A 27,164-nucleotide genomic window follows, 5' to 3' on the forward strand; every position below is an offset into this window, starting at 1 on the left:
GGTGGTCTCGAAGATAGCTAGGCCCTATGCCATGGAGCGCTTTAAAGGTGATAACCAACACCTTGAAGCGCACCCGGAAGACCACTGGGAGCCAGTGCAGCTCGCGCAGGAGCGGTGTTACATGGGAGCGCCAGGCTGCTCCCGTCACTACCCGCGCTGCTGCATTCTGGACCAGTTGGAGCCTCCGGGTGCTCCTCAAGGGGAGCCCCATGTAGAGAGCGTTGCAGTAGTCAAGGCGAGAGGTGACAAGGGCATGAGTGAGTATTGCTCTTCCTTCCTTCTTTCCTTCCTTCCATGGTGGCGCAGTGGTTAAAGCAGCGATTAAAGTGCAGTATTGCAGGCAAACTCTACCCTCAGCCAGGAGTTCGATCCTGATTGGCTCATAAGTTAGGAGAATTCGGCGTCCCTGCTGACTTTGCTGGTCTGAACGTCACAAAAAAAGGGAGAATCTCACGAGGCCGGGACACTGCAACCGGTCATAACTACGAGTCGATTGCTAAGCGTCTGAATTTTGCGTCGGGTGACCTTGGGGAACCGCCACAACGGTCATTCAGCGTGAAAAAAAAAACGGTCCTTGGAGTCCTTTCTTTCGGCGCCGCAGTTCACTTCCCCCAAACGGTCACTAAACGGACTGTTGTAAGTCGAGGACCCTCGGTAAAACACCTCAAAACGTTGGACGGAGACGTGGGTGCGTGGGTGGGTGGGAAAGAGGGCCTTTGAACATGTGTTTGTGTGTGTGTTTGTGTGTGTTTTTGTGTGTGTGTGTATGACACACAAAATCCTTGAAAGTCTCCCGGCCTGCGCGCGTGTCCAGCCGGCTTTCCTCAGAGCTTCGGCGAACCACAGCGCGGCGTTCCCGCGTCCTTGAAGGGAAGGCGCGACGACCTTGCTTCGCTTTCTCCGAGGTTGGACGGGGCGGGGAAGGCGAGGAGGGGGCGAGGAGAAGCCGGCGGAAGGCGGGAGAAAGGAGGCATCGCCGAGACAGGAGACTGAGGAGCCAGCTTCCCTCCCGCCAAACGAGACCCTCCCCCGGCCTCCCTCCCTCCCTCCCTCTCCCTCCCTCCCGTCCGCCTTTAGACGCGGCTCAGAGCGTCGCCGCGGCGAACTGCGGCTTTCCGCGTCCCCCCTCCGGCCGCCCTTCCTTTGTCAGCCAGCCGGTCCGGCCACCGAGGACGCCGAGCCGGCTGCCTCCCACCAGGCGTTGGGGGCTGGAAACGGGGTTCGGCAGCCGGCGGCCACTTTGGGACTCGCTTGGCCGGTCTTCGCGCCTGCTTGGCTTCTTCTCCCGGGGAGAAAAGCAGCAGCAGCAGCAGCAGCAGCGTCGCCGTCGCCGCCTTCCACGGCGGCCGCGCCGGTGCCGGCGGGGAAGAAAGGACTCTCACGATCAGCCGGCGCTTTTCCACGCGGCCCGCGGAAGTTTCCACGGGGGTGACTGGGAGCGCCCATCCCGGCTCCGCGCCGTCCGGGTTCTCCGGCGCGATGCGGGGTCGCCGCGTCCTTGGCTTTCGCGCTCCTCTGGGGCGCCCGAGCGGTTCCACCGGCCGCTTGGCCGTCCCGCTGCCCGAATAACGGCTTGGGCTCTGTGGATTGACCGTGAACGGATTTAAAGCTTCCTTTCGCCTCCTCCGCGCCCTCCGCCAGGATGGGCTACACCGACCCGACTTTCAACCGGGATTTGCTGGGCAACCGAAGTTTGCTGTTCATTTTCATCTGCGCCTTCGCCGTGGTCACCTTGCTGCAGCAGATCCTGTACGGGAGAAACTATCTGAAGAGGTAAACGGGGAAAGAAGAAAAGAAAAAAAAAAAAAGAGAGAGAAGATCCTTGTTTGCATTCCCACGACCCCTTTAAACTTGGGTTAAGCCATCCTTGTTTGGCTTTCCCCAAGGATTTGAAATCCTTCAGAGAAGGAACCGAAAGGGTGGGTGCAGCATGAGAAACAAGCCCCCTTCTCTAGATTAGACAAGGATGCTGTGATGCGTTTCCCTTTGGGCTTGGTTAGTGGTCACCTTGGTTTGTTGCAGCTTGTGGTGCGACCTGACGAGCCATTTGGTCCATCATCTCTCAGCGGTAAAGCCAGATTGGGCACAGAGTGTCCTGGAGAAAACCCATCTGTGGTCCTTAACCTTCAATTGATAGCCGCCATTCAAACCGTACCAGCGTGTTTGCATGAGCGAGAAAATGGCTTAGTTAATTCAGTAACCAAGTTAGACATACCCCTGTGAAGCAATTAGTACTGTATATATGTGTTGTGGAAGTGTGTTGTTCGAATCTCCCCAGGCTCAAGGTTGACTCAGCCTTCCATCCTTTCTAAGGTAGGTAAATTGAGGACCCAGTTTGTGAGGGCAATAAACTGACTTTGTATAAATATACAGAAGTATGAAGGCTATTGCTTAACACATTGTAAGCCGCCCTGAGTCTCCGGAGAAGGGCGGCATATAAATCAAATTAAAAAAAAAAGTGCCCGAGCTTTATTTAGAATAGAATAGAATAGAATTCTTTATTGGCCAAGTGTGATTGGACACACAAGGAATTTGTCTTGGTGCATATGCTCTCAGTGTACATAAAAGAAAAGATACGTTCATCAAGAATCATAAGGTACAACACTTAATGATAGTCATAGGGAGCAAATAAGCATTCAAATCATATTAGGAAGCAGTCAATATAAATCATACAGATACAAGCAACAAGGTTATAGTCGTACAGTCATAAGTGGAAGAAGATGGGTGATGGGAACAATAAGAAGATTAATAGTAGTGCAGACTTGGTGAATAGTTTGACAGTGTTGAGGGAATTATTTGTTTAGCAGAGTGATGGTTTTCGAGGAAAAAACTGTTCTTGTGTCTAGTTGTTCTGGTGTGCAGTGCTCTATAGCATCGTTTTGAGGGTAGGAGTTGAAACAGTTTATGTCCAGGATGCGAGGGGTCTGTAGATATTTTCACAGCCCTCTTTTTGACTCGTGCAGTATACAGGTCCTCCATGGAATTTAAATTGGTTCGATTCCTCCCTAAGTCTTGTGGACAATGCACTGAAGCACAAATCACTGAAGGCTTTTGTGGTGCCTTGCAAGACAACAGTGTGTGTCACCTCGAGCGAAATAGTCCGTGGAAGCTATGGCTTGCCAAGATGACACAAGACTCTTGCTGGATTGTTAAGGGGCTAAGAGGGTTACTGCCCAGGAAAGCTTGTAACTCCAAGCATTCAACGGAAAACCTTTTTGGTTCAGTTGCGGTTCAGTTGTGTTCAAATGTGGTTGGGTTGTAGCTGCTGCTGTCTTTCCACTTAGAATAAGAAGGGATCAAATGGCTATTATTATTTTTTTTAAAACAGAGTAACTGTGTGACATTGCTGTGTGTAAATAGATACTATTGACGCATCAGGGGAAATGGTTGGCTTGGACTTGCATTTCTGCCAACTGCACAGAAAAGGCCGTCGGGGTTCCTGATTGGGCACAAAAAGAGCCTAACTCTTGATTTATGGATCTGGCAGAGAAGATAAAACATGTCCAGGATTTCATTGTTAAGACCTACTTTGCAAAATGCGGATCCCTTTGAGCTTCTCGGCTGGGGGAGTCACGGAAGTCATCCTCCTCGTTAGCAAAGGAGTAACTTAAAAGCATTTGGGGTGCTAAAAATAAAATCTTCCTTCACTTGACCTTAGCTCTTAGTAGCTGTAGAGAGTAGTGATCTACTGTATATTCACCCCTGTTTAGTTGCTTCTTTCTTTCTTTCTTTCTTTCTTTCTTTCTTTCTTTCTTTCTTTCTTTCTTTCTTTCTGCCTTCCTTCCTTCCTTCCTTCCTTCCTTCCTTCCTTCCTTCCTTCCTTCCTTCCTTCCTTCCTTCCTTTCTCAGGGCTGTAAAGCCCTGTGAAGTGGTATATGTATATGTGTAAGTGCTATTGCCCTTCCTTCCTTCCTTCCTTCCTTCCTTCCTTCCTTCCTTCCTTCCTTCCTTCCTTCCTCCCTCCCTCCCTCCCTCCCTCTCCTTTCGTTCTTCCCTCTCCTTTCTTCTCTCTCCTATACCATCTTTCAGTTTCTTCCCCCCTCCCTCCCTTCCTTCTTTCCTTCTTTTTTGACCTACTCAAGTGTTATGTTGAAAAAAACATTCCTGCTTTTTTTCTCTGATCACATTGGATAAGAGAATTTGCTTTTGAAATGTTCTTCAGAAGAGGAGGATATTTCAGGAATATTTCTCAGGCACAGAGTGGATTGAAGATTCTTTAGAGCAGGCAGTTGGCAATTTTTGGTGTGGATTTCAACTCCCAGAATTCCTCAGGCAGCTATGTTGGCTGGGGAATTCTGGGAGTAGAAGTCCAGACATCTTAAATTTGCCAAGGTTGGGAAGCGTTGCTTTAGAGGACTAATGAATATGTGGGAATGCATACCTACCTTTATTAAATCTTCTCTCCCACAGTCTGTAGTATCCAGGGCCTCCCATTAAAATCCTAAGAAAAGAAAAGCTCTTTTTAGGACTTTTCCAAAGGAGACAGGTCATAGCAGGGTGATAGAAACAGAGCTCAGAGAAACACCATCTAGAAAAGTAGGAAAAAATTATCAGGCAAAGAAAAAGAAAGATGAGGGAGACCAGGGGTGAAATGCTACCGGTTCGGACCAGTTCGACCGAACCGGTAGCGATGGCAGCGGGTGGTTCGGAGAACCGGTAGCGATGGCAGCGCGAGGCTCCGCCCCCCTGCCCGGTCGTCATTACTTCCTGGTTTTAACCAGGAAGTAACCTGTTTATTACCCTCTGTGCATGCGCAGAAAGGTTTGCGCATGTGCAGAGAGTCCGTGTGTGCATGTGATGCGCACAAATGGCATGTGCACTTCCGAACTGGTAGGGAAGGTAAGTAGATTTCACCCCTGGGGGAGACCCAAAGTTCAGGCTGGTGTGGGCTGAATCCCATGGTTTAGTTTGAACCAATATCATAGAAATGAAGAAGTTATGGAGAATAAGACCGAAGCACTTCATACCCTGGGTCCCATCTTGGAACCTACTTGTGATGAGTAAAATGCATTGATTAGATGTGATTAGTACTGGTTGGTGGCATGGGCTGTGGAAGATGGGTTTCCAAGAAATTAAATGAAATGAAGTAGTTCTGTTCAGAGGCCCCAGAATGAACTTTTCAAGGACACTCTAGTCCACCCTAATTTCCCACCCTGTTAAGGGACCCAGCAACCCTTGTCCCATTTATTTATTTTATTTATTTATTGGTTCGATTTATATGCCCCCCTTCTCCGGAGACTCAGGGCGGCTTACAATGCGTTAAGCAACAGCCTTCATACTGTTTGCATATACCTGCTTAGTAGGGCTTTTGCCCCGCCCCCCAAAGCGGTGTTCTTTTTTTTATACAAAGTCAGCTTATTGCCCCCACAATCTGGGTCCTCATTTTACCTACCTCGGAAGGATGGAAGGCTGAGTCAACCTTGAGCCTGGTGAGATTTGAACTTGCAGTAATTGCAGGCAGCTGGTGCTACTTAACAGCACTTTAGTCTGCTGTGCCACCAAGGCTCTTTGACCATTGAGTCATCTCCTTCAAAAGAGAGAGGGCGGAGGACTCCTGGTTCCTTGGGTTGGGATTTTCTCATGAAGTTGGTTTTGTTCTTTCATAAAGTCTCCTGAGTCCTCTTGAATCTTCTAAATTCTAACTCTTGGATACATTAGAACAGGGGTGTCAAACTCAATTTCATTGAGGGCCCCATCAGGGCTGTGGTTGACCTCAGTGGGGGGGGGCAGGGCAGACGTGGCTGACTGGGTGTGTGTGGGCAACTGGGTGGGTGTGGCCAGCTTCATGCCACTCACTGGGCGTGACCGACTGGGTGGGCGTGGCCAGCTTGATGCCAGCCACTCCCCAAACTGCTTCGCATTGGGTAGACCAGGCCGATGCGCCATGGTCCAGCCTCTTACATTTTCCAGGCCGGCCCCGCAGGCTGGATCTGACCACATTGTGGGCTGAATCCAGCCCGCGGGCCTTGTGTTTGACACCCCTGCATTTGTTGTGGCCTGTCAGCGCCATTGCGTTGTAGCTGATTCTGACAGTGAGGAGGCTGGTGTGGTGTTACGATAGCAGCCTGTGCAGCTGGCACTTGAGTCGGACAGTGAGGAGGCTGGAGAAGATGTGGTGCCAGAGGCGGGGATTCAGCCAGGGCCTTCAGAACTTCCAGAAGCTCCTTTAAGTGAAGAGGATGAAGAGGAGGAGCCTCTTCTCGATGCACGGGCGCGCAGAGTGGCCAAAAGGCAGGAGTGGCTCCTCAGGAGGAGATCTCCTCAAGAGTAAGGCTTGGGGCTAATTGGCCATTCCCTTAGCCTATTTAAGGAGGAACGCCGACTGAAGCAATTTGTAGGGAACAACTTTAGTTCATTCTCCTTCACGTCTGGATTCTCTGCAAATTGCTTCTGGGCTTTCTGCCAACCTTCGTAAGATTGTGATTACTTTATCTTTGGTTTCTTGTAGGCTGTTAAGAAAGTTTATTAACAGCCTTTGTTTTGAAAAAGACTGAATTATTTTAGTAAATTAAGTTTTGTACAAACTTTGTGTGTGCTGTGTTGTTTGGGATCCGTAGCTGGGGCAGAACAGCATTAGAATGTATAAAACAAATAGTGTAGCGTATATGAGAAGATAAATCTGTAGGAGGCTTTAAGATAAATTCCTGGGAGATACAGGTATGGTAGTAGTCCTCAACATATAACCATTCATTTAGTGACCACTTGAAGCTACAGCAGCACTGAAAAAAAATGCAACTTATGACCAGTTTTCACACTTATGACCGTTGCAGTACCCCTGTGGTCACATGATCAAAATTCGAGAGCTTGGTAACTGGCAGGTAATTATGACAGTGTTCTGACCTCGGCTTCCTTTATCTCCCTTGACACGCTGCCAAAGACCTAATTGGCAATTAGCTTTGCAAGGCCACACGGAGTACAGAGTCAAAACGGAGCTTCAGAATTTAAACTGACCAGAACGAACAAAGTTGCTTCCTGCAAAGGCTCATGTGCCTTTGCTCCTCCTTTATGTCTTATGGGAGGGGCCAATCATCTCCAAGCCCTACTCCCGAGTCATCCCTTTTTTCTTAACTGTTCTTGCCTTCTGGCAGTTCTGCGCATGCGCGCACTGGGAACAGGCTCCCCGTTCCTCTGCCTCGCTGATGTCTGACTCTGGAGGCTCCGGAGGCAGCACATAACTTCCAGATGGCCCTGGCCCCCTCTCTGCCTCCAACGCAGAGCCCTCATCCGAGCCTTGCCCAGCCCCCAGGACTGGCCCATGTTCCTCCCCAACCTCCTCACTGTCTGACTCTGCTGCCAGCTCCGCAGGTGGCGGACCACAACAGACAGTTGCGCTGTCCTGGGGTTATGTGATCACCATTTGCTATCTCCTCAGCTGGCTTCTGGCAATCCAAGTCAATGGAAGAAGACAAATGGGCTTAACAGCCACACGATTCGTTCAACAACTGTAGCGATTCACTTAACAATTGCCTTAAAAGGTCGTAAAATGCAGCACAATTCACTTAACAACTGAAATTTTGGGCTCAGTTGTGGTTGTAAGTTGAGAACTGCCTGTATCTATTTGGAAGGATGTTCAAATTGCCCGTCTATGGAGTTTTGCGGAAGCAAATAGGGATTCTCAGCAGGGTGGATTCGATTTAAATCAGCGCGATTTAAATCACGATTTAAATCTCGATTTCAATCACGATTTAAATCACAATTTAAATCACTAGCAAAAAGGCTTGATTTAAACCAACTCGATTTAAATCGTAATTTTTAAAGAGCAGCTGTCATCTCTGTCCCGCAGCAGCTTCTCCTTTGACCCGCTGTTGACTCACCGACAGTCCCAATATTGCAGAATACGCAGCCTCCTGCTACATAACTAAGCTCCATTTCATGCTGAATAAACTAAATTATTAATGTATGTTAAATAGAAAACTATCTTTAGATAGATTTTTTACGCCAAAAGCATTTTATTAAAATAAATTTGATATAAATAAAAAAAAATCCAATTTAAATTTTAAAAATCCATTTATAATTTTTTTTTTTTAAAAAAAATCATCGGTTTTTATCCACCCTGTTCTTAAGTCTCATAGACTGTGGTATGCCTGATTGAAGCTTGAACCCAACCTTGGTGCCATGTGACCCAGGGGGAGAGACCTGGGTAAAAAGTCAAACGAGCCATTGTGGCTTAAAATAAACCGTGGCTTTTCCGATTCATCCACCCAGGCAGAATGTTGGATTAAAGGGAACTTTGTTTGATCTAGTAAAGACCCACAATGACTTTCCAAATATCTTTATAATCAATTAAAATCCTTCCATAAAAACAACCAGTCACCTTCGGTTTAATGCCACCCCAAAACTATATTTGGTGGGATTAATGTAGTAACAATCACATCAATCTGAGAAGTTTGGGTTGCAGGAGCTTCGTTTCCGGGCAAACATCCTTTGGATCTCCCTTGATATAATGTCTGCAATTCAGGCTTTCCCTTCCCTTGCAACACGCATGATCTGATCCATGGAGGAACAAGGATTTACAGGATGGTAGAAGTAGACTCCAACTGTCTGTCTACGGTTGAAGGAAATATTGGTATGAGCTCTGTTGGCTGAGTGTACCGTATGTGAAGATGATGTCAAAGAGGGGAGGGGACTGAAAGCCAGTTTGATGTAGTGATTAAGATGCTGGCCTAAAAACCAGGAGACCCTGAGTTCGAGTCCTGCCTTAGGCATGTGAGCCAACTGGTGAAATCTGGGCCAATCACCAGGAGACTGTGAGTTCTAGTCCCGCCTTAGGCATCAAAGCCGGTTGGATGACTCTGGGCCAATCACCAGGAGATGGTGAATTCTAGTCCCGCCTTAGGCATCAAAGCCAGCTGTGCGATTTTGAGCCCAAAATTACTGTTGCTAAGTGAAACAGTTGTTAAATGAATTTTGCTTCATTTTACGACCTTTCCTGCCGCTTATCTTAAGTGAATCACAGCAGTTGTTAAGTTAGTAACGTGGCTGTTAAGTGAGTCTGGCTTCCCCAATGATTTTGTTTATCAGAAGGTCGCAAAAGGGGATTAACATGACCCCAGGGACTCTGCAACCGTCATAAATATAAGCCCATTGCCAAGCGCCTGAATGTTGATCAAGTGGCCGTGGGGATGCAGCAAAGGTCATAAGTGTGAAAAACGGTCATTAGTCACTTCTTTCAGTGCCGTTGTAACTTGGAACGGTCACTAAACAAAGCACTATTTGTAAACGCATAGGGAGTTTCCTATGCAATGTATTTTAATCAGTTATTAAATGAAATAAGATTTTGCCATGGTGCTAACTTTGTGTAATTTGTTGAAGGGCGGCCCTTGCATTCCACTTAGTACTCCACCGTCATCCTTATTCAGTTCCAGTTCTGCATTCCTGGTTTACAGGGTTATGCAGGAATGTTGGTTAGAAAAAAATCCATAAAGAATTTTCCAAAATGGGGATTTTTCTACTTTGGGGAAGTTGGACAGTTTTGAAGGGGTTATGATATTTCCTTTTTTTTTTCCTGGTGATTCTTCTAAAAATTGAGAGGCTGCTTATTAATTTGTGGTCTATTGCCTAACAGTGTTTCCAGCATTCCAGTAGAAACAGCTTTCCTCCAGCACTTATTTTCTTTGAACACCAGGATCGTATCACACTAAATAAGCTAATTTTTTAAAATATCAAATGATACTTCTGGAGGCTGTAGATATTGATCTGAAAATGATAATTTAAATCATGTTCCTTTTCAGAGAAAAAAAATTCCAGAACATTTTTTGATTCACAATCTTCCAGAAATGCCACATCTGTAGTAATGCATGAATTAACCTTATCATTAGAGCAGTGGATATGATGCTCAAAAGATGTTTTGAAATGTGCATGCAGGGTGGATAAAAATCAATGATTTTTTTAAAAAAATCAAAAAAATCAGATTTTTTTATTTAAATCGGATTTTTTTAATTTAAATTGGATTTTTTTGATTTTTATCGAATTTATTTTAATAAAAAACTTTTGGGGTAAAAATCTATCGCAAGATAGTTTTCTATTTAAGATATATAAATAATTTAGTTTATTCAGCATGAAATGGAGCTTAGTTATGTAGAACAAGGCTGTATATTCTGCAACACTGGGACTATCGGTGAGTCAACAGTGGGTCAAAGGAGTAGCAGAGAGGACAGTTGCTCTTTAAAAATTATGATTTAAATCGAGTTGATTTAAATCAAGCCTTTTTACTAGTGATTTAAATCATGATTTCAATTGTGATTTAAATCAACTCGATTTAAATCAAATCCACCCTGGTTCACATCCAACTAAACTAGATCCAAGTGCGTCAAAACTGAGATTTAGTACAGTGGGAGAACCTAGCCTTACATTACAGTGTTTAGGATAGAATTCCAGTAGATGAAATTCTCAAATAGGTCCAAGAAACCACCCTTAAAAAAGCAAATACTACTAAAAGAGCAAATATTAGTACCGCTTTAATTGGAATAGTGCATCCGGTTTTGGTCACCACGTTATAAAAAAAAAAAGATGTTGAGACTTTGGAAAAAGTGCAAAAAAGAGCAACTAAGATGATTAGGGGACTGGAGGCTAAAACATATGAAGAACGGTTGCTGGAACTGGGTAGGTCTAGTTTGATGAAAAGAAGGACCAGGGGTGACATGATAGCAGTGTTCCAATATCTCAGGGGCTGCCACAAAGAAGAGGGAGTCAAGCTATTCTCCAAAGCACCTGAAGGCAGGACAAGAAGCAATAGGTGGAAACTAATCAAGGAGAGAAGCAACTTAGAACTAAGGAGAAATTTCCTGACAGTTAATTAACAATTAATCAATGGCATGACTTGCCTCCAGAAGTTGTGAATGTTCCAACACTGGAAGTTTTTAAGAAAAGATAGACAGCCGCTTATCTGAAATGGTATAGGGCTGTGATGGCGAACCTATGGCACGCGTGCCCAAAGTGGCATGCAGAGCCATGTCGCCTGGCACGTGCGGCATCGCCCGTTCCTCTTCCGGGTTTCTGCTGCGCATGCGTGCGTGATAATCAGTTGGCCATTCTACATGCGGCAGTGCTGGAAACTAGAAGAGCTGGTCTTCCATTTTCCTGCGTGAACATGAGTGCCAGCCAGCTGATCGTCGCACGCACATGCGTGCCAGAAACCCGGAAGAGTAGCTGGCTGAAACCGGAAGTTCAGTAGCTGAAACCGGAAGTTCATCTTTGGGCGCGCACATGCCAGGGGTGGGTTCTACTTACCTTTACCACTGGTTCACAACAGTATCACCATTATGGTTATGGGCGCAACTCATTGTGCCCACGTGACACCCCTCCTGCGCGAGCTGCACTGGCTCCCAGTGGTCTTTCGGGTGCGATTCAAGGTGCTGGTCACCACCTTTAAAGCGCTCCATGGCATAGGACCCGGGTACCTTCGAGACCGACTTCTGCCACTGATAGCCTCCCACCGGCCAGTTCGCTCCCACAGATAGGGTCTCCTCAGGGTGCCATCGGCCAAGTTATGTCAGCTGGCGACACCCAGGGGGAGGGCCTTCTCTGTGGGAGCCCCTGCCCTGTGGAATGAACTGCCCCCGGAAATACGTAAGATCTCCGACCTCCGGGTGTTTCGCTGTGCACTGAAGACCCTGTTGTTCCGCCAGGCCGGGCTATCGACATGATAATTTTAAATTGGGGTATTTTAAATTTCTGGGGTTTTAAATGGAGCCAAATTTATTTAATAATTTTAAATTTTAAATTGATGTTTGTCTTGTGTTTTTAAATAGGCTGTACACCGCCCTGAGTCCTTCGGGAGAAGGGCGGTATAGAAATAAAATTATTATTTATTATTATTATTATTATTATTATTATTATTATTATCACACGTGCGCGTTGGCTTCGCTCAGCATGCGTGCCTTGCTTCTGCGCATGCGCAGCTTGCTGATGACGACATCTGGGGCGGTGGGCGGGGCCTCCCGCTGGTTTTACTACTGGTTCTTGTGAACCGATCCCTACTCGATGCCAAAAAGGTTTGCCATCACTGGTATAGGGTCTCCTGCATGAGCAGTGGGTTGGTCTAGAAGATCTCTGAGGGTCCTTCCAGCTCTATTCTGATTGACACAAATAGAGGCACTGAGTGTTCTTTCAGATTTGCTCCCATTAAAGCACTGTGGGTTCTTTCAGTAATGCTGATGCCAGCTGCAGATGCTCCGTTTTGATCAGATTGCCGTCACAGGAGCTGACAATCCAGCTGAAAGGCGCTGCTGGCATGTAATGATTTCTCTTTAATTGTAATTTCGGCAATTATAAAACAAACTGTCTCCAGATGCAACCAAGGGAGTAAATTGAAATTCAGGACAAAAGAGGCAGGACTATGACAATGATAATAATGTCCATGGATACCAACCTTTTTAAAAATACATCTGAGTCACCATGTGTAGTTCTGGTCACCCCGATATATTAAAAAGATGCAGAGACACTAGAAAGTGTGCAGAGAAGAGCAACGCAGATGATAAGGAGTCTGGAGCAGTGGTTGGGTTGTCCCCGGTTCGCACCGGTTCTATAGAACTGGTAGTAAAACCGGCAGGAGGCTCCGCCCACTGACCCTGACGTCATCAAAACGCTTCTGCGCTTGCGCAGAAGAGAGAGTGCACGAGTGAGCGAAGCAAGCGCGCATGTGCGGCCCCGTTGCAAACCCCTGGTCTGGAGGCTAAATGAATGCTTGAGGGAGCTAGATATGGATGTACAGGTAAGTCCGCAACATACGACCCAAAATTGAGCCCAAAATTTCTGGTGCTAAGCGAGACAGTTGTTAAGTGAGTTTTGCCCCATTTTATGACCTTTCTGGCCACAGCCGTTGAATCACTGCCGTTAAAATAGTAATACGGTTGTTAATTGAATCCCGCTTCCCCTTTGACTTTACTTGTAAGAAGGTCGCAAAAGGGGTTCACGTGACCCCAGGACACTGCAACCGTCATAAATACGAGTCAGTTGTCAAGCATCTATATTTTTAACACGTGCATCATGGGGATGCCACAATTGTCGTAAGTATGAAAAATGGTCATAAGTCACTTTTTCAGTGCTGTTAGAATTTCAAACGGTCACTAAATGACCTGTTGTAAGTCGTGGCCTACCTCGACTTACAACGGTTGCTATACTATACCAAATATTATATTCCAATTACAAGTAATCCTTGACTTATCACAGATCGTTTAGTAACCGTTCGAAGTTACCACGGCACTGAAAAAAAGTGACTTATGACCATTTTTCACACTTACGACCATTGCAGCATCCCCATGGTTATGTGATTTACATGAATGCTTGACAACTGACTCGTAGTTATGACGGTTGCAGTGTCCCTGGGTTATGGGATCAGCTTTTTGACAAGCAAAATCAATGGGGAAGCCAGATTCACTTAACAACCGTGTTAATAATTTAAGAACTGCAGTGATTCACTTAACAAATGTGGCAAGAAAAGTCGTAAAATGGGGGTGAATTTGTTAAGTGAGCTTCAGAAATTTGTTAAGTGAATTTTAGCAACATAAATTTTGGGGCTCAATTGTTGTAGTAAGCCGAGGAGTAAATGCGATACTCAGCTGTTAAAGATGCTGAGCTTGTCAGCTGGAGAGCTCACAGCCCAGGTTCAAGACCTGAGTGCCAAACAACAGGGAGAGCTCCTGTTCCTTGCTCCAGCTCCTGCCTATTTCGAAAGCAGTTCGAAAGCATGCAAATGCGAGTAGATAAATAGGCACCACTTCAGTGGGAATGTAACAGCATTCTGTATTCCTTGGCATATAAGTCATGCTGGCTACAAGACCATGGAAATGTGTTTGGATAACACTGGCTCCCTCAGCCAAGAAACGGAGATGTGCAGTGTCCCCTAGAGTTAGAAACACAACTGGACAGTGGAAATCTTGAGCTTTAAATCAACTATATCTAGTTTCGTCTGAACCATACTGAAAACCAGCTGGGTAACCTTGGGCCAGTCACTCACCTCACAGGGTTGTTGTGATGGGGAAAATAGGAGGAGGAGAGTTTGTTGGATATGTTCGCTACCTTGAGTTCAGGGGTGGGTTCTACTTACCTTTACTACCGGTTCACAATGGGGCCGCGCGCATGCACAGAAGCTTCCTGATGACGTCGGGGTTGGTGGGCGGAGCCTCCCGCCGGTTTTACTACCGGTTCTATAGAACCGGTCCGAACCAGGGGCAACCCACCACTGCTTGAGTTATATGTAAAAATAATAAAAGTGGGATTAAAATAAAATAACAAATAATACAGTACAGTACAGTACAGTACAGTACAGTACAATACAATACAATACAATACAATACAATACAATACAATACAATACAATACAATACAATACACAAGTCTAGCCTATCAAAGAGAAGGATTAGGCATGACATGATAGCAGTCTTCCAAGATTTGAGGGGCTGTCACAGAGAAGAGGGGGGTCAACTTTTTCTCCAAGGCACCACAGGGCTGGACAAGAAATAATGGATTTATAAAGCTTTTTAAAGAGAGAGACCCAACCTAGAAGTTTAAATTATCTTGATTGATATCTAAACTATCAATTAATCAATGGAATAGCTTTGCTCCTGGAGCTGTGGGTGCTTCATTACTGGAGGTTTTTCAAAAATAAGAGCGGAGAAGCACTTGATTGGGGTGGCAGGGGTGTCAAACACGATTTCATTGAGGGCCACATCAGGATTGTTTTTGACCTTGGGGGTGTGGCCCGGTGGGTGTGGCCAGGGTGGGTGTGGCCAGCTAGATGTCACTCATGTTGGGGGCGTCTGTGGCGGCCCGAGCTCTCTGCCAACGAAAATGGGCTCCTGAGCTCCGTTTTCGGCTGCACGACCTCCTGCAGCCCTCTGCCAGCGAAAATGGAGCTGCACGCAGCCCTCGTGAGCTCCATTTTTGCTGGTAGAGGCACTGTGGGCCTGTCCTTCGCTGTTTCCAGGGCAGCCCTGCAGGTCAGATTTAAGTCCTCCACGGACCGGATCTACCCCCCCCCCAGACCTTGAGTTTGACACCCTTGGTATAAGGTCTCCTGCCTTGAGTTAAGGGGTTGGACTAGAAGACCTCCAAGGTTCTTTCCAGCCTTATGATTCTACATTCTATCAGTCTTAAAAGAGCTTCTTACTCCATACAAGCTGCAAAACTTACAAAAGAGTCTCCGTTGCTTCAGTTGGATGGCCTCTGCTCTTTCCTATTTCTGTCCCCACATGCATTAGTTCGTGTTCCTTCATTCCTCTGCAGATTCTAATGAAATGAAAAGGATGGTAAGAACAGTTCACACACCCTTGATCAGTGATGTCAGACTAAAGGCATTTGTGCACATGTTCCCAGGTTCACCCTCCCTGCACAGTAGCATTGGGGGTCAACTTATTTTCCAAAGCACCAGAAGGCAGGACATTGTTGTGATCCGCCAGCAGCCTGCGGAGCGGACAGTGAGGAGACTGGGGTGGACAATAGGCCAGTCCTTGAGTCAGGGAAAGGCCCGGACGAGGGCTCTGCATCGGAGGCAGAGATGGGGCCAGGGCCATCTGGGAGCGATGTGCAGACTCCAGAGCTTCCAGAGGCGGAAAGCAGAGAGGCAGAGGAAGAGGAGGAGCCGTGCACGCATGCAAAGAGCTGCCAGAAGGCAGGAGCAGCTGAAGCAAAAAGGACAACTCAGGAGTAAGGCCAGAAGATGATTGGCCACTCCCATAAAGCTTAAAAGAGCAGCAATGAGCAGTTGGGTTCTTTGTGGAAAAGCAAGATTGATTCCAGTGCTTCTTGTCAGCGTTTCTTGAACTTTGTGGGGTTTTTGCCAAGAAAAGCCTTTGGCAGGTTGCCAAAGACATCAAAGTTTGGTGATAAGGCCGACCGACTGGTTATGAAGAATTTTGTTTTGGAGTAAGCTGAGAATGAATTAATTCTCAGCTGTTTTTTTTTATTATTATTATTATTAATTTAACTTATATACCGCCCTACTCCCAAAGGACTCAGGGTGGTGAACAGCCAAACAGTAAAAATACATGGATACAAAATTTAAAAACAAAGTAAAATCGAATTAAACAATTTGGCCCAAACAGATTAAAACCCCAATCATTTAAAAAACCGATTAAAATTTGCATAATTAAAAAGAGGGAAAAGATTAGGCCAGGCCCGCCTGGTGGAATAAAAAGGTCTTAAGTTTTAATAAAATAAGTTTGTTGAGGACTGAATTGTGTTTGGTAATCACTACTTGGGCCTTGGTCACAACAGACATGAAGCAATGGATGGAAACTAATCAAGGAGAGAAGCAACCTAGAACTCAGGAGAAAATTTTCTGACAGTTACAACAATTAATCAGTGGAACAACTTGCCTCCAGAAGTTGTGGTTGCTCCAACCCTGGAGCTTTTTAAGAAAAAACTGAACAAATATTTGGAATATTTGGAATGTCTGGAATGATAGAGAGTTCTCTGCTTGAGCAGTGGATTGGACTAGAAAATCTCTAAGGTCCCTTCCAATGCTGTTATGCTCTTATTTGACATGGAGAATATCCCTACTCTAGGTTTCCCGAAGATCAGCACCTCAGCTAACTTGGAAGCTTGTTAATGACAGGAACATTTTCTTCTGAAGTCACTGGGGCTTCGTGTAGCTTCGTTCTTCCCACCTTTGATTTCACAAAATAAAAGCAAAGTAAGCATTAAAGCTGCCAAAAGCGTCAGCACAATATTCCCTTTCGCCCAGAGCTCTGTGTGTAATTTTAATTGTTTCGTTCTAACCTTGAGGTCACTCTTCTAATAGAAGAATCCTTGGTGTGGTTTACAGAAATAGATCCACAACAGTAAAATCTGCCTTTTTTTTTATTTATTTATATGCCGCCCTTCTCCGGAGACTCAGGGCGGCTTACAATGTACTCAGCAATAGCCTTCATACTTTTGTATATTTATACAAAGTCAGCGCATTGCCCCCACAAACTGGGTCCTCATTTTACCTACCTTAGAAAGGATGGAAGGCTGAGTCAACCTTGAGCCTGGTGAGATTCGAACTTACAGTAATTGCAGACAGCTGGTATTAATCATAATGCTTTTAGTCTGCTGAGCTACCAGGCCTGTTAAGGCCTTGCCACTTTCTCAGAAGGTTTATTCTCCTCCTAAAGGAGTTTCTGTTCTTTTTTTTTTTTTTACATACGTGATAATTTTTTAAAAAACATTCTCAGAAGAGAAAGAACATTAATGCGATACTTGCAGAATTGGGTGCTTGGACATTGTCACCAATAGTTCTTTGTGCCAAAGGTGGTTTTTCAAAAGGCAACTGTACTTGGTTTTTCCTTGAAGATGTTTTGATCCAAGAAGCTTCTTCAGTTCTTCAGTTCAGAACTGAAGAAGCTTCTTAGACGAGAAGCGAAACGTCTTCAGGAAAAAAAAAAAAACAAAGTCTTAATTGCCTTTTGAAAAAGCACCTTTGGGACAACCATGACCTGGATGACTGAGAATCCCTATAGACCAATACTTTTTCTTAGCATTAGCTGAAGAAAAGGGGGCAAACCATCAAAATTGAGCCTGGAATTACAGTCATAAATCAGGTTGGTCATTAAGTGGGTCACCACATCACTGTCATCAATTTTATGAACTTTATTTGCAGCGATTGTGAAGCAAACACCGTGACTGTTAAGCAAAAATGTTTTCCACAATGGGCATTTTTTGCCAGAAACTGGAAATGAATGCCGGAAACTGGCAAAAAAACCCACCCAAAATTGCAGTCACATAACGACAGGATGCTGCAAATGGCCATAAATGCAAGCTGGTTCCCAAGGACCCAAAATGCCATCCCATGATTGTGGTGTGTGTGTGTGTGAGTGAGTGCAACTATTGGAACTTTGAAATAGTCATAAGTAGATCTGAGAAAGTCTGCCGTAGCTTTGAAAGGTCACTAGATCACTGGTCATTAAGTGAGGACTACCTCCAGTGACCTCAACCCAATTATATGACTCTTTTTGCGGCAGTCATAAGATGAACACCCTGGTCATTAAGCAAACATGACAGTAATTGGGTGAACCTGTTGTTCACAGTGGCACCGTTTTATCAAAAACTGGAAGTAAATTGTTGTAAAACATAGTTACGGGAATAGGAGATGTTGCAAATAAATGTCTGTAAATGGGGGCTGTGTTGCCCAGTGCTCAGAGTGCGATCACATGACTGTGCTGGGGGTGGGTGGACAATTGTTGGAACTTCAGGTCTGGATTGTATGCCCCGTTTTCAAGTTGGCTGTAACTTTGAAGAGTCACTAAACAACCAGTTCTTAAGCAAGTACTACCTATGTAGTTTAATTAGTTAGAATTAGTTCAAAATAACAGAGTTGGAAGGGATCTTGGAGATCTTCTAGTCCAACTCCCTGCTCAGGCAGGAAACCCTACACCATTTCCGACAAATGGTTATCCAATCTCTTCTTAAAAACTTCCAGTGTTGGAGCAGTCACAACTTCTGGAGGCAAGTTGTTCCACTGATTAATTGTTCTCACTGTCAGGAAATTTCTCCTTAGTTCTAGATTGCTTCTCTCCTTGATTAGCTTCCACCTTTCTTGTTCTACCCTCAGGTGCTTTGGAGAATGTTGAGGAATTCGCAGAGCAACCCTAGAGTAGCAAGGGTGTGCACATGAAAGTGACTGAGAGCAATTGTGAATAATCACAGCCAACACACAGATACACTGAGTTGTGTTTACTTTTAGGAAATAGTAATAAGGCACAGTCCAATAAACAGTCCAGGTCCTACACAGATAAAGCAGTAGATAGTAAAACAATAGTCCAGGGATAATCCAATAACAAAGTCTTCTTACCAGTCGTTGTAGTCATACACAATAAACAGTTGCAAACAGTAGCAAACACAGCAAAAAGCAGTAAAGATCAGTAACGATCAGCAACGAGCAATAATGGTCAGCAAAGAGAAACAAAGAGATAATAATAAGCAGAGAGAAACAAACCATGTTTCAAGCTTCCTCTTAAGGGCATTGGCTACAGAGCTAACCAATCAGGACACAGTATGATGCAATACAGCTATACAGTCTTAAAGCTATATTGAGGTTTATATATTGCCAACCCAACAAGTTAGGAAATTATCATTTCCTAACAGAGAATAGCTTGATTCCCTCTTCTTTGTGGCAGCCCCTAAGATATTGGAACACTGCTATCATGTCTCCCCTGGGCCTTCTTTTCATTAAATTAGATGTCAAGTTTCCGAAAGATGCCTTAATTAGTTCATGAGCCATGATCCAAACTTCAAAGGAAATATAGTCATTTATTAGGAGCAACATTCCGGCAATACTGGGATGCAGTTAGGACTGATCTCCCGTAGATTTACGTTCCCCTATGACCCTGTCTCTCCCCTCCTCTCTGGCCATGTCATAAATCACATTCTCCAATTAACCACTTTGGCTGGCTGTGAAACCTAACACCCTCCTTCTGATTGCGGTCGGAAAGAATGTATGGAATGTAACTTCAGTTCTCCCTCCCTCCTGCTCATGGCAACTTGAAAGCTTTGCAAGTTGACACTAGACACACCCAATTCCTGCAACTGTTCTTCATATGATTAAGGCAGTACACATTATCCTTGACTTACAACCATTCACTTAGTGACCATTGGAAGTACCCATAGCACTGAAAACAGTGATTTATGACCATTTTTCACACGACTGTATGCAACAGCTCCACGGTTACATGATCAGAATTCGGACGCTTGGCCACTGGCATGTAGCTATGACTATTGCAGTGTCCGAAGATCATGTGATCACCTTTTGCGATCTTCGGACATGCAAATTCGATGGGGAAGCCAGATTCACTTAACAACCGTGTTACTAACTTAACAGCACTGATGCACTTAAGAAGTGTGGCAAGAAAGGTCGTAAAATAGGGCAAAACTCAACTGTCTTGCTTAGCAACAGAAAGTTTGGATTCCATTGTGGTCATAAATCCAGGATTACCTGTACTTTGTTTAACACAATATGTTAAGGCATACATTATGCTAATCACAATGTTTGGCAATTTGTGGAATTCTACAGTCTGGGAATTAGGATATCGTATTGTAAGCTTCAGAAATCGTTGTCATCGTTGTTAAGCGAATCACTGCAGTTCTTAAGTGAGTAACACGGTTGTTAAGTGAATCTGGCTTTCCCCATTGACTTTGCTTTTCAGAAGGTCGCAAAAGGGGATCTCATGACCCTGGGGCGCTGCGACCGTCATAAATGCGACCAAGCATTTGCCAAGCATCTGAATTTTGATTATGTGACCATGGAAATGCTGCAACGATCGTAAGGGTGAAAAATGGTCATAAGTTCCCTTTTTTCAGGGCCATTGTAACCTTGAATAGTCACTAAATGAACTGTTGTAAGTCGAGGACTACTACGGTATAGGGCCTTTTGCTTGAGCAGTGGGCTGGACTAGAAGACCTCCAAGGTCCCTTCCAACTCTGCTATTCCATGTTGTAAAAGCCATGACAAAGTCACGTGTTAATGGCAGCATCACCCAAATGATGTAAAAATCACAATTCCCATTACTTATAACATGAGGTCACGGTGCATATAATATACCCCGCAGAGCAGGGGTGAAATCCAGCAGGTTCTGACAGGTTCTGGAGAACTGATAGTGGAAATTTTGAGTAGTTCAGAGAACCGGCAAATACCACCTCTGGCTGGCCCCAGAGTGGGGTGGGAATGGAGATTTTGCAGTATCCTTCCCCCAGGAGTGGGGTGGGAATGGGGATTTTGCAGTATCCTTCCCCTGGAGTGGGGAGGGAATGGGGATTTTGCAGTATCCTTCCCCTGCCACGCCCACCAAGCCACGCCCACAGAACCAGTAGTAAAAAAATTGGATTTTACCACTGCCGTAGAGGCCTAGGCTGGGAGTTACAAGCACAAATTTTCCATCTGTTTTTTTTTTTCCCACCTGGTATATTATCATCTTCACCTCCATGACTGGTTTTTTTTCAGGAGAAAATAATCCCCCAACTCTTCCAAGATTTCTTACTGAGGGAAACGCAGACACAATGCAAGAAAACGTACTAAAAATAATTTCAAGTCTGCTGCCAGCTTCTGTCAAAACACTGGCTATTCCTGTGGAATGGTCCCATGTCAAAGGCAGATGTTGTGTATGCAAATGCTTAGGAAATGTGAAAAATGCTGGCTATAAAAAAAAAAGGTTGAGGCGAGGGATCATTCAGGTAGAAGATCGCATTTCAGTAAAACTGGGCCATAACTTTTTTCTTTCTGGAAAAAGAAAAGAAAAAACTTTTCTTTTTCCAGAGGAAAGGAATGCGGGTTTTTAATACTTGCAGTGCCTTTGGGAAGGGCAAACTTAAAAATATATTCAGCTTCAGTAATTCCCAAACGCTTGGGAAGCCTTAAATCTCGTATTTCGTATCCCTTGTTTTGATTCTATCGACTCCATATACCTTGGCTTTATTTTTCTTGAAATTAAGTTTCAATGTTGATAGTTGTTACTCATTTCCCTCTCAGTTGCTGGATATCCAATTTAGAGTCCTAAAAATGGCCACCCTATTTATTTATCAACTTTGCTTTATTTTTCATGAAATTAAATTTCAACGTTGATAGTTGTTAACTCATTTTCCTCTCAGTAAGTGTCCTAAAAATGGCCACCCTATTTATTTATCAATTAGCTTTATATCAGAGGTCGTCAAACTTGGCAGCTTTAAGACTTGTGGACTTCAACTCCCAGAATTCTCCATCCAGCATCCATCCAGCATAGCTGGCTGGAGAATTCTGGGAGTTGAAGTCCACAAGTCTTAAAGCTGCCAAGTTTGAAGAGTTCTGCTTTATATCTTGCTTTTTTGGGGGGGGGGGTGTCAGGAGCAGAACGCAGGGTATATACTGTATATTGCCCTTTTTGCCGTGTATCTCTGCAACAGGAAAGCTGAGAGGTAGATTGGGCTAAAAGACCGATCCAGAGTCATCCAGCTAGCTTTCATGCCTTAGGGAGGACTGCAACCTGGATCTTTCCTATGTCAGCCTGATATTTTCACCAGAACATCACACAGAATAGCTGAGAGAGAGGGACTGGTCCAAGGTTCCTCAGAGAACTTCCAGAGGACTGGAATTGGGATCTTCCTGCTCTTAGTCCAGGATCCTCACCAACTGCACCGTAAAATTTTAGGCTGGGAGGGAGGTAGGGATTATCTCAGAAAGACTCGAGCAACTTGCATGGCTAAAGGACAGCTTGAAATCTGTCTGTCTGTCTTTCTCTCTGTCTCCATCCATCCATCATCTAAAATCCATCCATCTATCAACTATATACTCATTCATCATCCATCTATCCAACCAAGGTGTTTGCATTCTTATATGTAGTTCTTCCTTGCTGTGTAAATAATTTAGCAAAATAAAAATAATTAAGGATGAATACTGGGCGAATGATGTTTGCAGTCACGTATTTTCATTAGACAGCTGTATTTCTACTGCATCTCCATTTGACGATTTGCAACTGCTTTTAGATAGGCTCATAGGAAGCGCTACAGGCTCAAAGCATGGTTTTGTAAGAAATAAAACTTCTTTTGAGTGGCAGCATTTAAAATGCTCCAATCATTGAAAACAGTGGGCTTGAAATGGGCTGATGTACATGCAGTCCTCGACTAACAGCTATAACTGAGCCCAGAATTATGGTCATAGGTTGTGGCAGTTGCTAAAAGGTCATAATGTGATTTTACAACCTTTCTTGAAGTGGCCACTAAGCAGGGGTGAAATGCTCCCGGTTCAGACCAGATCGCCTGATCCGGTAGCGATGGCAGGGGTGGTTCGGAGAACCGGTAGCAAAAATCCCTGCGCCCCCCCCATGCCCAGCTGAGCTGCGCGATCGTCAGAGGCTTTTTTTTTTTTTTACTTTTAAAAGCATTTTTTCTACAACCTCTTTGGCTGAAAAAATGCTTTTAAAAGTTAAAAAAAAAAAGTTGGCCACGCCCACCCAGTCACATTACCCCCCAAGCCACGCCCACAGAACCGGTAGTAACAAATTTTACATTTCACCACTGCCAGTAAGCATACGCTGCAGTCATTAAGTGGATGCTTCAGTTGTTATGCAAACACTGCAGTCATTAAGTGAACTCTTTTTTTTTATCAATGGATGTTTTTTTGCTGAAAACTGGAAATATATGTAAGAAACTGGCAAAAAAACCACCAAAAATTGTGGTCACATGACTGTGGGATACAATAAGCGGCCATGAGTCGGTTGCCAAGCCCCCAAAATGTGATCACATGACTGCAGGTCATGTGCGCGGTCATTGACACTTTGAAATTGGGTCATAAGTAGCTCTCGGGAGGTCCGTCGTAACTTTGAACAGTTGCCAAGCAACTAGTTGTTAAGCAAGGACTACCTGTACAAGTTGCACCAGCCTTGAGACGGACTGCGATGAACTTGTATCCCCTTTAAGTTTTGTTTTTGGGGTAAAAGACAATATAGGTAATCCTCAAATTATGACCACAGCTGAGCTTGATATTTCTGTGGCTAAATGAAGCATTTGTTAAGTGAGTTTTGCCCCATTTTTCAATCTTTTGTGCCACAGTTGAAGTGAATTGTTGCCGTTGTTAAGTTAGTAACATGGTTGTTAAGTGAATCTGGCTACCCCGCTGATTTTGCTGGTCAGAAGGTCTCAAAAGGGGAATCACATGACCCCGGAGCACTGCAGTCGTCATAAATATGAGTCAGATGTCAAGCTCCTGAATGTTGATCACATGACCATGGGGAGGCTGCAACGATCATAATACACTTACTTATATACTGCTTTACAGTTCTTTACAGCCCTCTCTAAGCGGTTTACAGAGTCAGCCTATTGCCCCAACAATTTGGGTCCTCTTTTTACGAACCTCAGAAGGATGGAAGGCTGAGTCAACCTTGAACCTGGTGAGATTCGAACTGCCAAATTGCAAGCAGCCGGCAGTCAGCAGGAGCAGCCTGCACTACTGCGCTCTAACCGCTGCGCCACCAATGCTCACTAAATGTGAAAAACTGTCATGAGTCACTTTTTTCAGTGCCACTGTAACTTCGAATGGTCACTAAACGACCCGTTTGTAAGTCGAGGACTATCTGTATTTGAGATAGAACAAAACCATTTGAAGTCTTTGGATAGAAAGTTTCAAGTGGGCTTTTTGTTCTGAGCCCTGAAACTAAACATGTTTCCCTGTTTTATGCACAACCTACTTCTTAATTGCTAGTGGAAAAGAGTTGGCAGCCATCGCAAGGGAAATGGCTGGCAGAACTAGAGGGCACAGATGCGGTTTTGCAGCGCAGTTGCATTGCCAAGAACAAATTGCCTTCTTGGTTTCTGCCACCCTGATGTCCTATTGGTGACAATAGCATCGTTTGCACCTAAGAAAAGATGATCACTTCCTTCCAGGTTGACATAAAATGAGCGTCTCTAGGATAACGCTTTGCAAAATTCAGAAGAAAACTAGGCACTGATTGGCTTATACCTTACAAAGTTGACAATACATCTCCATCTTATGTGCATTATATTATTATTATGTGTTGTTTCCATATATCTCTATTGCTGCTATCCATGTATTTTATGCCCTACATCAGATAGATAGATGGATGGATGGATGGATGGATGGATGGATGGATGGATGGATGGACGAGAGATATGAAGGTAAGTAGATAGATAGAAAGAGAAGATAGATAGATAGACAGACAGACAGACAGACGAGAGAGATGGAGAGATAGAGTAGAGTAGAGTAGAGTAGAGTAGAGTAGAATAGAATAGAATAGAATAGAATAGAATAGAATAGAATAGAATAGAATAGAATAGAATAGAATAGAATAGAATAGAATAGAATAGAATAGAATAGAATAGAACAGAACAGAACAACAGAAGTTGGAAGGGACCTTGGAGGTCTTCTAGTCCAACCCCCTGCTTAGGCAGGAAACCCTACACCACTTCAGACAAATGGTTATCCAACATCATCTTAAAAACGTCCAATATTGGAGCATTCACAACTTCTGGAGGTAAATTGGTCCATTGATAGAGAGATAGGTAGGTAAGTAAGTACAGTAGATAGATAGATAGATAGATAGATAGATAGATAGATAGATAGGAGAGATGAAAGAGATAGATAGGTAAGTAAGTGGATGGATGGATGGGTGGGTGGATGCATGGATGGATAGATAGATAGATAGATGAGAGAGATGAAAGAGATAGATGGAGAGATAGGTAGGTAAGTAGATGGATAGGCAGGGAGGCAGAAAGGCAGATAACTGATTGGCTATTGGCAGCCCACCTGACTCAAGTGAGATTGCAGCTGGTTTACATTTCACTCTCTTGATTTTCAAATCCAGACCATAATATCCATGAGTGCCAGTGAGCTGTGGCCATGCCATCACTGTCTCCTCTTAACAATGTGTCAGCCAGTCCTTCTAAATGCACTAGAAATGGGGAAGAGGCTTGCCTGTTACATATTCCCCGCATTAATGTTGATTGAATGAAGTCCCTCAGCCGTCCGTGCAGGATTCAGGTTTTGTCTGTCTTGGGAAATATTTTGTGTTGACTACAGGTAGTCCTCAACTTACGACAATAACAGAACCCAAATTTTTTGTTGCTTATCGAGACAGTTCAGTGAGTTTTGCCCTGTTTTATGACCTTTCTTGCCATAGTTGTTAAGTGAATTGGGCTTCCCCATTGACTTTGCTTGTCAGGAGATCACAAAAGGGGATCACGTAACTCCGGGACACTGCGACCGTCATAAATATGAGCCAGTTGCCAAGCGTCTTAATTTTGATCAGGTGACCGTGGAGACACAGCAATGGTCATAAGTGTGAAAAATGGCCATAAGTCCCTTTTTTCAGTGCCGTTGCAACTTCGGTCAGTAAATGAACCGTTGTAAGTCGAGGACTACCGGTATCTAGCCAATGCTAAGTAGGACGGAGATAATGATGTGAGATACCAACTGCCTTGTTTCTTTGCTAGTGAGCCGCACTTTAGCTGGCAGAGTGATGACGAGCGTGCGAACTGGACTAACAGCTCCAATTTCATGGATGGCGGAGCTCTGAGGAGTGGAGGTGGCGCAGGCAGCAGGTACAGAGATTGGGGGCACAGCCCTGGAACGATGCCAGCCTGTTCTGCCCCAGCTACGGACCCCAAAGAATGCAGCACACACAAAGTAGTTTACCAGTAAACCAAAGTTTACTGGTTTATTCAATAAACTTAGTTTACTGAATAAACCAGTCTTTTACAACAACGGCTGTTAATTAATTGCATTAACAGCCACCAAGAATTCAAAGAATAATAACTGAAAGCTTACTATGGTTGGCAGAATGCCCAGAAGCAATTTGCAGGAAGCTGATAAGATAAGCAAGACAAGACACAAAGGTATGTGAATGAAGTTGTTCCCTGCAAATTGCTTCAGTCGGCGTTCCTCCTTAAATAGGCTAAGGGAGTGGCCAATTAGCCCCAAGCCTTACTCTCGAGGAGACCTTCTCCTGAGGAGCCACTCCTGCCTTTTGGCAGCTCTGCGTGCCCATGCATCAAGAAGAGGCTCCTCCATCCTCTTCACTTAAGGGAGCTTCTGGAGGTTCTGAAGGCCCTGGCTGAATCCCCACCTCTGGCACCACATCTTCTCCAGGCTCCTCATTGTCCGACTCGAGTGCCAGCTGCACAGGCTGCTGGTGCAGCACCACACCAGCCTCCTCGCTGTCAGAATCAGCTACTAGTTGCACAGGCTGCATACAAGCCACAACACAGCCCTGCAACAGACCGTTGAGATGATCCAGGAAGGCATCATAACTTGTTCATGTGGCACATGCTTTCCATGTAGAGCTGTGGTGTTCAACCTTGGTCACTTTAAGATTTTGTGGACAACATAGCTGGCTGGGGAATTCTGGGAGTTGAAGTCCACCAAAATCTTAAAGTGACCAAGGTTGGATGCTCTTCATGTAGAGACAAGAGGGATCCAACCTTAAAAGTCCTCTACAGCTGAAGAAAGTGGAATACAGGTAGTCATCGACTTACAACCTCGACTTACAGAATTTCTGTCGCTAACTAATTAAGACATTTGTTCAGTCAGTTTTGCCCCGTTTTACAACCTTTCTTGCCGAAGCTGTTAAGTGAATCACTGCAGTTGCTAGGTTAGCGAGACGGTTGTTAAGTGAATCTCGCTTCCCCATTGACTTTGCTTGTCATAAGTCACATTTTACTGTGCCATTGTAACTTTGATCACTAAATGAATGGTTTGTAAGTCC

At 44.6% G+C, this 27,164-nt stretch overlaps 1 protein-coding gene across 2 annotated transcripts in view; it reads left to right on the top strand.

Annotated features, from left to right (window-relative positions):
* Positions 1-1,353: 1,353 nt before the first annotated feature.
* ST8SIA5 (ST8 alpha-N-acetyl-neuraminide alpha-2,8-sialyltransferase 5) overlaps positions 1,354-27,164 on the top strand; it is a 55,112-nt gene continuing 29,301 nt past the window's right edge. The window contains exons 1-2 of one of the 2 annotated variants that reach the window (XM_070936001.1): positions 1,354-1,773; positions 25,894-26,001. In XM_070936001.1, coding sequence (XP_070792102.1) covers positions 1,643-1,773; positions 25,894-26,001 — 239 coding nt within the window. In that variant the 5' untranslated portion in view covers positions 1,354-1,642. The remainder of the gene's footprint in view (positions 1,774-25,893; positions 26,002-27,164) is intronic. The other variant, XM_070936002.1, reaches the window with a different exon arrangement.

This window comes from Pituophis catenifer, unplaced genomic scaffold (genome assembly GCF_029215685.1).
Source record: "Pituophis catenifer annectens isolate HBS135680 unplaced genomic scaffold, rPitCat1.0.hap2 SCAF_2, whole genome shotgun sequence".
Lineage (NCBI taxonomy): Eukaryota > Metazoa > Chordata > Lepidosauria > Squamata > Colubridae > Pituophis > Pituophis catenifer.